At 43.2% G+C, this 13,396-nt stretch overlaps 1 protein-coding gene across 1 annotated transcript in view; it reads right to left on the bottom strand.

The window, feature by feature from the left end:
* The window catches only part of LOC112080476 (phospholipid-transporting ATPase ABCA1-like), a gene marked incomplete at its 3' end in the record, with an annotated part of 123,181 nt that overhangs the window by 22,515 nt on the left and 87,270 nt on the right, over window positions 1-13,396 (bottom strand). Inside the window, exons 19-20 of the mRNA XM_024146259.1 lie at window positions 3,337-3,431; window positions 2,936-3,041 (exon numbers count right to left, since the gene is read on the bottom strand). Of these exons, the coding sequence (XP_024002027.1) occupies window positions 2,936-3,041; window positions 3,337-3,431 (201 nt within the window). The remainder of the gene's footprint in view (window positions 1-2,935; window positions 3,042-3,336; window positions 3,432-13,396) is intronic.

Genomic DNA, 13,396 nt, shown 5'->3' with positions numbered 1-13,396 from the left:
AACTTGTGCCACGCACATTGACTCTGTACCGGCACCCCCTGTACAGTGGCAAGAAAAAGTATGTGAACCCTTTGGAATTACCTGGATTTCTGCATAAATTGGTCATACAATTTGATCTGATCTTCATCTAAATCACAACAATAGACAAACACAGTCTGCTTAAACTAATAACACACAAACAATTATACGTGTTCATGTCMTTATTGAACACACAGTGTAAACATTCACAGTGCAGGGTAGGAAATGTATGTGATCCCTTGGATTTAATTGGTTGAACCTCCTTTGGCAGTAATAACCTCAAACAAACATTTTCTGTAGTTGCGGATCAGACCTGCGCATCGGTCAGGAGGAATTTTGGACCATTCCTCTTTACAAAACTGTTTCAGTTCAGCAATATTCTTGGGATGTCTGGTGTGAACCGTACTCTTGAGGTCATGCCACAGCATCTCAATCGGGTTGAGGTCAGGACTCTGAGTGGGCCACTCCAGAAGGCGTATTTTCTTCTGTTGAAGCCATTCTGTTGTTGATTTACTTCTGTGTTTTGGGTTATTGTCCTGTTGCATCACCCAACTTTTGTTGAGCTTCAATTGGCGGACAGATAGCTTTACATTTTTCTGAAAAATGTCTTGATAAATTTGGGAATTCATTTTTCCGTCGATGATAGCAAGCTGTCCAGGCCCTGAGGCAGCAAAGCAGCCCCAAACCATGATGCTCCCTCCACCATACTTTATAGCTGGGATGAGGATTTGAATTTACTGTGCTATGGCTTTGTATTGTGTGTTCCTTCCAAACAACTCAACTTTAGTTTCATCTGTCCACAGAATATTTTGCCAGTAGAGCCTGGAATATCCAGGTGCTCTTTTGCGAAATTCAGACGTGCAGCAATGTTTTTTTTTTGGACAGCAGTGGCTTCTTCCATGGTGTCCTCCCATGAACACCATTCTTGTTTAGTGTTTTACGTATGGTAGAATTGTCCGCTGAGATGTTAGCATGTTCCAGAGATTTCTGTAAGTCTTTAGCTGAAACTCAAGGATTTTTCTTAACCTCATTGAGCATTCTGCGCTGTGCTCTTGCAGTCATCTTTGCAGGACGGCCACTCCTAGGGAGAGTAGTAACACTGCTGAACTTGAACTCTAGATGCATGTGCTAGCTAAATAAGCAAAAGCGGAAGTGAAAAAAAAATACAACAAAATCTCTCTTTCTCTCTTGCGTCTAATTTGTTCAAAACTGTTCAACTATTGTCTTTCCCTTTTTGAGTCAACTACTCACCACATTTGATGCACTGCAGTGCTAGCTAGCTGTAGCTTATGCTTTCAGTACTAGATTCATTCTCTGATATTTTGATTGGGTGGGCAACATATCAGTTCATGCTGTAAGAGTTCTGATAGGTTGGAGAACCTCCTCCAGAGGTTGTCATAATTATTGTGTATGTTTATGGAAGGGGGTGAGAACCACAAGCCTCCTAGGTTTTGTATTATTGTCAATGTACCAAGAGGAGGACGGAAACTAGCTGAACCCTGGCTACATCATGGTGCCACTCTACAGAGTGCTGTTGAGGCTACTGTAGACCTTCATTGCAAAACAGTGTGTTTGAATAAATTATTTGGTGACATGTGAATATATTTCGTATAGTTTTATCTAAAAAGGATAACTTTTTCACTATTTTTAAGAACTTCACTAAGAAGAAAGGTCCTCCCCTTCCTCCTCTGAGGAGATTCCACTGCTGGAGTACACTGTATACTACTGTTCTTTCTCTGTCTGCAACCCCAGCAGACACAGGGTGTGTCCCAAATGGCACTCTATTCACTTTGTAGTGCACTTATTTTGACCAGGGTCAGCGAGCCAGACATATCCAACTTTAAAAAGGGAAAGGCACAGAGCTGGGATCGGCTGATGTTCAGCCATTAGAGTTACATCATCACTGCGGCTGTGAATCAAAGTCATGTTAGTGTGGAGAATATGGAGCCTGGAGAAGTGCCCTGGAGAAGGATGGTTAAGACACCCAAGGGAGAGTAACACTGATCTTGATTGTATGACTTCATTTGCCTTTTTTCTTTTTTTAAATATTTGAGGTCCGTACCGCCTACAGGTTTGGAACATTAATGAGTGTGTATGTGTGGTGTGTGTGTGTGTGTGTGGTGTGTGTGTGTGTGTGTGTGGTGTGTGTGTGTGTTGTGTGTGTGTGTGTGTGTGTGTGGTGTGTGTGTGGTGTGTTGTGTTGTCAGACAGAACAGACAGACAGAAGACAGAGAGAGACAGAGAGAGACGACAGAGAGACAGACAGGGACAGGACAGACAGACAGACAGAACAGACAGACAGACAGACAGACAGACAGACGAGACAGACAGACAGACAGACAGGACAGACAGGACAGAACAGACAGACAGACAGATAGACAGATAGATAGATAGATAGATAGATAGATAGATAGATAGATAGATAGATAGATAGATAGATAGATAGATAGATAGATAGATAGATAGATAGATAGGAGGGGTGTGTGTACACTTGTTTGAATGTGTTGAGGAGAAAAAGAGGAAGAGGTAAATATATTAGATGCATCTGAGACAATCATACCCAGTTTCCATGGACACCCAAAAGTCTATCTGGGTTTTTAACTTTCCTTCCAGTTTGATTTGAAGGTAATGTATTGAAATTCAAGAGACTGAAATTCAAGAGTCACTCAAGCAGATTCGATCTCATGTTTCAGAAAGAGCACAAGCTTAGTGTTAGTGATTGGTTTCTTACGTCCATGCATAATTGAATGCAGATAAACAACATTACAAGCACCTCTGTGAATTGAGATCTCCATAGATCCCTTCTGGCTTTCACCCACCGCAAACGTACCTTTATCCTCCCACACGGGAAGATATTAAATCAATGTGTTCCACAGCTGGCAGTAAGGCCACCACTATCCCAATATCCATAGCATACCTGGGGGGAATTGAATAGGCTTTTCAAATCCCTGATTACAGCTTCAATTTCCGGTTCAGTCATCCTGACTTGGGAGTTAACTCCTCCAACGGAAATCCCTCCGTACCTTGAGTGGTGGGTAGTGGTGGCAGGGGTGCGGGCAAAGATCAGAGTGCAAATGAATAAGGTATGAACAAGCATGGACACACAAACACACCAATAAATTCACACATGCAGACACACACATACACAAACAACACACAGTACCATTTAATTTGACTCGTGACTCATGAGGTATAATTAGTGGGACTTAGAACTTGACATTACACGCTATCTTAGATAACAACTTCGGTCACATTGTTGGCATTATGTCTGAACATTGAAAGTTATGTAAGTGCTACCGAGCACAGAGTTGAAAGTACCTTTTTCTGCCTGCTTTCTCATACGTCTTCAAGAGGAAGTCTGTCATGTTCCTCCCTGTCAGGTCCTGCAGTGTGTCCGTAGTATTCTGGGTCCTCTGGAAATACATGATAATGAAATGTTATTACTTCTAACATACGTAGGTTTCCTTCAGCCCAGAACTCATCGACATGTGACATGCGTTTCACTACAGCATACAGACTTCTAAGTCAGTCATTGGCTCTGAGAAAAAGATGGAACAATTGACACTCAAAGCAAAGGACATAATAGCAGTACCATGCATATGCCATTTAGCAGACAGTTTTTATCCAATGCGACACAGTCATACATCAACACAATTTACGTATGGGTGGCCCCAACGGGAATCAAACCCATGACCCCCAGCGTTGCAAGTGCCTTGCTCTACAAACTGACCCACACAGCAGGTTCCAGATAGTGTGTTGTGCAAACTTTGGAAATCCAGGCTTCGTGATCCTAATCCGACAGAAGTTCAGCCAAAACAATGGCCACCATCCTAACACAACCGAGTTGGAAACACCTACATCGATGCAGCACCATTGCACTATAGTGGCACCGGCCACATTTCCAACCATAAACAACTCATATATGCGTGGCGCTGTGGAACCCAACCAAGCACTCTGAAGCCGATCATAATAGTCAATTAATGAGCCTGTTGGAACCTTCCCCGTCCCCGTGATGCAGCCAAAGCTGTGGCTAATGTCAAAGGGCTCTAATTAGCACGTACTCTGCATACATTGGCACATTCAGACAATTAGGGAAGACACGACACAGTGGTGCGTTTCCACTCCACATATCCTCCATAGCCACATCCAACAACTAGCACCTCCCTGTCTGGCCCAGTTCATTTCAGGGCAGCGGGATACAAAACTGATTAGGATGATTCCTTGGCAAGGCACATGGAGACTGCTTATTAGGATCCAGAACCCCCCTCCCCTACCCTCCCTCCCATATTCCCTCACGTTCTCCCCAAGCCGAGCATCGAGCCCCTACACCCCCCACCCCACCCTGACTCCCTTTAACCGAATGTGTTCTATCCACCCTTCCCTGGGTTCCTAGCTTAGCGCGCTCACCGAGGGTAAACACTGCACTCGGAGAGAGACTACTGTTTAAATGAACGCCCCCACACCGATTAGCCGTGTTTGTACGCCTCTTTTCTATTTGTTGTTCGGTAATGACATGGATATGTATGCAAACAGGCGTTGGTTCGTTAATTAATTCCTAGCTTGGTTGGGGCGAGGGGCCGGATTAGGAGGGGAGAGGGGAAAGGGGGGTTCCATTCCGAAAGCTTACCTGTCCCCCTGATACATATTGAAATGGATTTATGTTATTGTTTTTACAGATGAGTGTCCAGTAATCTAAATAATCCGACCAGGATTTATTTGGTTATATAGTTTGACTTTCCAGGTCCACCCCTAGTCGAACTGTAGATACAGGCCAGCTGCAAAAAATGCAGTCTGTAATAGCAGAACTCAATTCCAAATGAGATGAACATACAGTACATTGATGTAGCTTTGTACTCTATACCCACTGCATAACGTTAGTTATCTGCAAAATGAACAATGTGATTTTGAATGTAGTTAAAAATGTAGTTACTGTAATAGTGAAACAACTAGGATGTTTTGTAACAGGAAGAAGATGAGACCCTACACACTGTTTACCGTTGAACAATCTGGGTCTCCGTTACGAGCAGCATGAACTTCAAAATAAACAAACAGATGGTTAGTGTTGACTGTACTGTGTACAATGAGCCTGAGCTCACAGCTCAGACAGCCAGCACGAGTCGAATTGCATTGGCCGCATTTCACCTCCTCCAATCGAAACCACAGATAAGATGACATTGCTTCCAACACTCAACGGGTGTGTGTACTAATATGGATACCGTACATATCATCTTTTAAATAGGTAATAGAAAGATATCAGAGGACAAGTTCATTGTAATGGCAAAAAAAATGAATGAAATAGTATCAAAGCATGTGTTTAATAGCTTTCTCTTTATTCCATTTCAGCCATTACAATGAACCTGTCCTCGGATATCTCTTCCCGCGTTGCCACTTCTGATCCCAGTTATTTACCTGGAATGTTCTCTCTCTTCACTTGGCATTCTATACTTCACATCACTCATTCCACACGCGTATGCCACTCTCGACCACATGACGGCAGGTTGATGACACACAGGAGAGGCAAACAGGAGAGAGGCAAATGTAAACTCCGAYTAATCAAATCTGGGGAATAAGCTGGCACGCTGCGGTGTTGGAGAGACGATAAGAGAATAGGCTTCTTATTAATCTCTGCACACAGTTTCTGTATCTTGGGGAACCTCAATAACCAACTTCCAATTCTACCTGGCWTAAACAAATGCAATCTTTGGGACGTAGAGTTCTGCTTAAAGCTATGTGAACCACCTGCTGTACGTAGCTCTGCAGGCCTAGGCTGAGTTTGGCTCATCTAGTTTGTTGATTCGTCAGAAATGCTGAATTATGATCAAGTCAATTTTGTTTTCTTATGTTTTTAAAAGACAACATTTTAATTGTCATTTTCAGAAATGCATGACTTGTAATTCTTATTTCCTGTCAAAAGTGCTGGTGGAGGTGGATTTTGTTGGTYGAGGTAGATTTTGGCAAAGTAACTGCTAGTAAGTTATTTGTAAGTACTAGGAACTAAAGTGATGGATTGTGACTCAAATCGTATCTTGTTGGCAGGACATTACAAGGCATTTCTGTATATGTTGGCAGCAGCAAGTGGATACGTGCATTTGTGTGCATACATGCATGTTTTGAATACATTTGCTCATATATCACTGAGTGGATCAACCTCCAACGTAAGGCTATGTTCAAAATAATACAAACATAAGCCAGAGACATTGCCATCTTTACAAGTCAACACTGCCTAGCTGAAGTTGAACTAAAATAAATAAATACATTTACAGGGCCTCATTCCACCCACCATCTGCCTCATCTTGCAACCTCACAACCTTTCACTTTTGTTTTCCAATGTGCCCTTCCTTGCTGAACGCTTCGCTTCGGACAGGTCATTTAACACTAGAATGGATCTAGGGGGTAGAAGCCAAAATGACAAATCAACAGTAGCCTCTTAGAGCAAAGATGTGACTGACCCATATCTTGTGTTCTGTCTGCTTGAATTCAGGTTGCCGGGACTTGTGTTGTTCATTATCTGATTATCTTCCTCAAAGAGAGGCCTAGGCTGGCCAATAGGGAGATCCGTTCCCAATAAACTGAACTCTGACTCATATTGTTAAGAAGATAATACAATGGAATTGGTCATGCACAATAGAATAACAACGCCATGCCAGGACAACACCCCCAAAGCAAAGTGCAAGTTATTAAAACCATCCAGGTCAAGTGTGCAGCACTGCCAATTCAAAAAGAGAAGTAAATTAGTWTCAAATATCAAGGCCTAGTTTTGAACATCCCTGCTGAAAAAGCCAGCATACAGTAGACCGACATAGGCTGGTCCAGCATAGTTGCTGGTGACCAGCCTTTGCTGTGTTTCCGTGGTGCCTTCGTGATGACCAGCCTTCGCTGTGCTTTCATGGCATTGTGTTTTGCTGTTGACCGGCCTTCTCTGTGTTTTTGCTGGTGACCAGCCTTCGCTGTGTTACCGTAGTAACCAGACCACAGTGTTTCTGCTTGGTTACCACCCTTCTCTGTGTTTTGCTGAGGATCAGCCATGGACACTGGTGACCAACATAGAATCATATGGACTACCCAAACCATGTAAAATGGAACAAACATTTCAATAACGGGMGCAATAAGTCAAACTAGCAGAATGGATTAGTTTAGAAAAATGTATGTTATTTATCTTTGTTTAGCATTTGATTAATTAATCAATTAATGTACCTGCAAAAACACAACAAACAAAAATGACATTAAAACAAACAACTACAATAGAGCATGCTGGGAAATATGATAATGATGGGAGTGGTCAGACCAGCAGCTAGACTATGCTGGACCAGCATAGACCAGCTTGGTCACCAGCATCACCAGCATAAGCTGGTATCAAATCAAATCAAATCAAATATACTTTAATTTGTCACATACAGTACACGTGTTCAGCAGATGTTACTGCGGGTGTAGCGAAATGCATATGTTTTCTAGTTCAAACAGTGCAGTAATATCTAACAAGTAACATCTAACAATACATTTCAATTTACATGAATGGAATTAAGAATATATAAATATGAGGACGAGCAATGTCAGAGCGGCATAGACTAAGATATAGTGGAATAGGACAGAATACAGTATATATACAGTTGAAGTCGGAAGTTTACATACACTTAGGTTGGAGTTATTAAAACTCGTTTTTTCAACCACTCCACAAATGTCTTGTTTAACAAACTATGGTTTTGGCAAGACGGTTAGGACATCTACTTTGTGCATGACACAAGTAATTTTTCCAACAATTGTTTACAGACAGATTATTTCACTGCATCACAATTCCAGTGGGTCAAAAGTTTACATACACTAAGTTGACTGTGCCTTTAAACAGCTTGGAATATTCCAGGAAATGATGTCATGGCTTCTGATAGGCTAATGGACATAATTTGAGTCAATTYGAGGTGTACCGGTGGATGTATTTCAAGGCCTACCTTTAAACTCAGTGCCTCTTTGCTTGATCACGGGAAAATCAAAAGAAATCAGCCAAGACCTCAGAAAAGAAATTGTAGATCAGAAATTGTAGATCTCCACAAGTCTGGTTCATCCTTGGGAGCAATTTCCAAATGCCTGAAGGTACCACATTCATCTGTACAGACAACAATACGCAAGTATAAAAACCATGGGACCACGCAGCCGTCATACCGCTCAGGGAAGAGACGCGTTCTGTCTCCTAGAGATGAACGTACTTTGGTGCGAAAAGTGCAAATCAATCCCAGAACAACAGCAAATGACCTTGTGAGGATGCTGGAAGAAACAGGCACAAAAGTATCTATATCCACAGTAAAACGAGTCCTATGTCGACATAACCTGAAAGGCTGCTCAGCAAGGAAGAAGCCACTGCTCCAAAACTGCCATAAAAAAGCCAGACTATGGTTTGCAACTGCACATGGGGACAAAGATTGTACTTTTTGGAGAAATGTCCTCTGGTCTGATGAAACAAAAAAAGACCAGTTTGGCCATAATGACCATCGTTATGTTTGGAAGAAAAAGGGGGACGCTTGCAAGCCAAAGAACACCATCCCAACGTGAAGCACGGGGGGTGACAGGATCATGTTGTGGGGGTGCTTTGCTGCAGTAGGGACTGGTGCACTTCACAAAATAGATGGCWTCATGAGGAAGGAAAATTTTMTGGAAATATTGAAGCAACATCTCAAGACATCAGTCAGGAAGTTAAAGCTTGGTCGCAAATGGGTATTCCAAATGGACAATGACCCCAAGCATACTTCCAAAGTTGCGGCAAAATGGCTTAAGGACAACAAAGTCAAGGTATTTTAGTGGCCATCACAAAGCCCTGACCTCAATCCAACAGTAGATGTGTGGGCAGAACTGAAAAAGCGTGTGCGAGCAAGGATGCCTACAAACCTGACTCAGTTACACCAGCTACAACAGGAGGAATGGGCCAAAATCCACCCACCTTATTGTGGGAAGCTTGTGGAAGGCTACCCAAAACGTTTGACCCAAGTTAAACAATTTTAAAGGCAATGCTACCAATACTAATTGAGTGTATGTACACTTCTGACCCACTGGGAATGTAATGAAAGAAATAAAAGCTGAAATAAATCATTCTCTCTTCTATTATTCTGACATATCACATTCTTAAAATAAAGTGATGATCCTAACGATAGCTATTTAAGAGTCTGACGGCCTTGAGATAGATGCTGTTTTTCAGTCTCTTGGCCCCAGCTTTGATGCACCTGTACTGACCTCTCCTTCTGGATGATAGCGGGGTTAACAGGCAGTGGCTCAGGTAGTTGTTGTGCTTGATGATATTTTTGGCCTTCCTGTGACATCGGGGGCTGTAGGTGTCCTGGAGGGCAGGTAGTTTGCCCCCGATGATGCGTTGGGCCGCACCACCCTCTGGAGAGCCCTGCGGTTGTGGGCAGTGCAGTTGCTGTACCAGGCGGTGATACGGCCTGACAGGATGCTCTCAATTGTGCATCTGTAAAGGTTTGTGAGGGTTTTAGGTGCCAAGCCAAATTTCTTCAGCCTCCTTAGGTTGAAGGAGCTCTGTTGCACCTTGTTCACCACACTGTCTGTGTGGGTGGACCATTACAGTTTATCAGTGATGTGTACACCGAGGAACTTTCCTCCTTTTCCACTGCGGTTCCGTCGATGTGGATAGGGAGGTTCTCCCTCGGTTATTTCCTGAATTCCATGATCAGCTACTTTGTTTTGTTGACGTTTGTTGAGAGGTTATTGTCCTGGCACCACTCTCCCAGTGCCCTCACCTCCTCCCTGTAGGCTGTCTTGTCATTGTTGGTAATCAAGCTTACTACTGTTGTGGCGTCTGCAAAATGGATGATTGAGTTGGAGGCGTGCATGGCCACGCAGTCATGGGTAAATAGGGCGTACAGYAGGGGGCTGAGCACGCATCCTTGTTAGGCCACAGTATTGAGGATCAGCGAAGTGGAGGTGTTGTTTCCTACCTTCACCACCTGCGGGCGGCCCATCAYGAAGTCAGGGGTTCAGACACAGGGCCTGGAGTTTAATGATGAACTTGGAGGGTGCTATGGTGTTGAATGCTGAGCTATAGTCAATGAACAGCATTCTTACATAAGTATTCCTCTTGTCCAGATAGGATAGAGCAGTGTGATGGTGATTGCATCGTCTGTGGATCTGTTGGGGTGGAAAGCAAATTGAAGTGGGTCTAGGGTGTCAGGTAAGGTAGAGGTGATATGATCCTTGACTAGTCTCTCAAAGCACTTCATAATGACAGAAGTGAGTGCTATGGGACGATAGCACTCGTTCAGTTACCTTTGCATTCTTGGGTACAGGAACAATGGTGGACATCTTGAAGAATGTAGGGACAACAGACTGGGATAGGGAGAGATTGAATATGTCCGTAAACACTCCAGCCAGCTGGTCTGCACATGCTCTGAGGACGCGGCTAGGGAGGCCGTCTGGGCCGGCAGCCTTGCGAGGGTTGACACATTAAATGTCTTTCTCACGTCAGCCACGGAGAAGGAGAGCCCACAGTCCTTTGTAGCGGGCCGCATTGGTTGCACTGTGTTATCCTCAAAGRGGGCGAAGAAGGTGTTTKGCTTGTCCMGAAGCAAGACGTTGGTGTCCTCGATGTGGCTGGTTTTCCCTTTGTAGTCCATGATTGTCTATAGACCCTGCCACATACGTCTCATGTCTGAGCCGTTGAAATGCAACTCCACTTTGTCTCTGTACTGACGTTTTGCCTGTTTGATTGCCTTGCGAAGGGAATAACTACAGTTTGTATTCGGCCATATTCCCAGTCACCTTGCCATGGTTAAATGCGATGGTTCGCACTTTCAGTTTTGCACAAATGCTGCCTTCTATCCACGGTTTCTGGTTAGGTAGGTTTTAATAGTCACAGGGGGTACAACATCTCCTTTACACTTCCTGATAAACTCAGTCACCGTATCAGTATGTTCATCTATGTTGTTCTATGAGGCTACCCGGAACATATTTTGAAGTGTGAATTCCGATTGGTCAGACCAGCGTTGAATAGTCCTTAGCACAGGTACTTCCTGTTTGAGTTTCTGCCTTTAGGAAGGGAGGAGATAAATCGAGTCATAATKATTTGCCAAAGGGAGGGTGGGGGAGGGACTTGTAAGCATCCCGGYCGTTGGAGTAGCAGTGGTTGAGTGTTTTAGCAGCACATGTACTACAGTCAATGTGTTGATAAATCTTTGGTAACGTTTTCCAAAAATTTGCTTTGTTAAAATCCCCAGCTCCAATAAATGCGGCCTCAGGATATGTAGTTTCCAGTATGCATAAAGTCCAGTTTGCATAAAGTTCTTTGAGGGCTGTCGTGGTATCGGCTTGAGGGGGAAAATACACGGCGGTGACTATAACCAAAGAGAATTCTCTTYGGAGGTAATACGGACAGCATTTGATTGTGAGGTATTCTAGGTCGGGTGAACAAAAGGACTTGAGTCCCTGTATGTTATCACAATCACACCATGAGTAGAGTAGTTAATCATGAAACATACTGTACACCCCTGCCCTTCTTCTTCCCGGAGAGACATTATTCCTGTCTTTGCGATGAACTGAGAACCTGGCTGAACGGGCTCAGACAGAATATACAGAGAGAGCCATGTTTTCGTGAAACAGAGTACACTATCGGTCAAAAGTTTTAGAACACCTACTTATGCAAGGGTTTTTCTTTATTTTTACTATTTTCTACATTGTAGAATAATAGTGAAAACATCAGAACTATGAAYTAACAKATATGGGGTCATGTAGTAACCAAAAAAGTGTTAACCAAATCAAAATAAACTTTATATTTYAGATTCTTCAAATAGCCTCCCGTTGTCTTGTTGACAGCTTTGCATACTCTTGGCATTCGCTCAACCAGCTTCATYAGGTAGTCACCTGTAATGTATTTCAATTAACAGGTGTGCCTTGTTAATTTGTGTTTTAATTTAAGTTKATTTYTGGAATGTCTTTCCTTCTTAACGCGTTTGAGCCAATCAGTTGTGTTGTGACAAGGTAGGGGGATATACAGAAGATAGCCCTATTTGGTAAAAGAACATGTTCATATTATGGCWAGAACAGCTCAAATAAGCAAAGAGAAACGACAGTCCATCTTTTTTTCAGACACTATGGAAAATGTCAAGAACTTTGAACGTTTCTTCAAGTGCAGTCGCAAAAACCATCAAGCGTTATGACGGAACTGGCTCTCATGAGGACCGCCACAGGAAAGGAAGACCKAGAGTTACCTCTGCTGCAGAGGATAAGTTCATTAGAGTTACCAGCCTCAGAAATTGCAGCCCAAATAAATGCTTCACAGAGTTCAAGTAACAGACACATCCCAACATCGACTGTTCAGAGGAGACTGTTTGAATCAGGCCTTCATGGTCGAATTGCTGCAAAGAAAACACTACTAAAGGACACCATTAAGAAGAAGAGACTTGCTTGGGCCAAGAAACACAAGCAATGGACATGAGACCGGTGGGAATTTGTCCTTTAGTCTGGAGTTCAAATTGGAGATTTTTGGTTCCAACCYCTGTTTCTTTGTTAGATGCGGTGTGGGTGAACGGATGATRTCCGCATGTGTATTTCCCACCGTAAAGCATGGAGGAGGAGGTGTTATGGTGTGGGGGTGCTTTGCTGGGGACACTGTCTGTGAMTTATTTGGAATTCAAGGCACACTTAACCAGCATGGCTACCACAGCATTCTGCAGTGATACATCATCCCATCTGGTTTGGGCTTAGTGGGACTATAATTTGTTTTTCAAAAGGACAATGACCCAACACACCTCCAGGCTGTGTAAGGGCTATTTTACCAAGAAGGAGAGTGATGGAGTGCTGCATCAGATGACCTGGCCTCCACAATCTGCTGACCTCAACCAAATTGAGATGGTTTGGGATGAGTCGGACCGCAGAGTGAAGGAAAAGCAGCCAACAAGTGCTCAGCATATGCGGGAACTCCTTTAAGACTCTTGAAAAAGCATTCCAGGTGAAGCTGGTTGAGAGAATGCCAAGAGTGTGCAAAGCTGTCATCAAGGCAAAGGGTGGCTTTTTGAAGAATATCAAAGATAAAATATATTTTGATTTGTTTAACACTTTTTTGGTTACTGCATGATTCCATATGTGRTATTTCATAGTTTTGATGTCTTCACTATTATTCTACAATGTAGAAAATAGTAAAAATAAAGAAAAACCCTTGTATGAGTAGGTGTTCTAAAACCTTRGACCGGTAGTGTATGGTACAATCCCTGATGTCTCTGTGGAAGGAAATCTTTGCCCTTAGCTCGTCAACTTTATTATCCAGAGAACATTAGCGAGTGATATACACGGAAGCGGTGGATGGTGTGSGCACCTCCTGAGTCTGACTAAAAGTCCGCTCCGAGTGCCTCTTTTCCTCCGGCTGAGTTTTGGAACAGCCTCTGGG

The sequence above is a fragment of the Salvelinus sp. IW2-2015 genome, unplaced genomic scaffold, assembly GCF_002910315.2.
Source record: "Salvelinus sp. IW2-2015 unplaced genomic scaffold, ASM291031v2 Un_scaffold16329, whole genome shotgun sequence".
Classification (NCBI taxonomy): domain Eukaryota; kingdom Metazoa; phylum Chordata; class Actinopteri; order Salmoniformes; family Salmonidae; genus Salvelinus; species Salvelinus sp. IW2-2015.
This window is presented reverse-complemented; position numbering and strand designations above follow the sequence as displayed.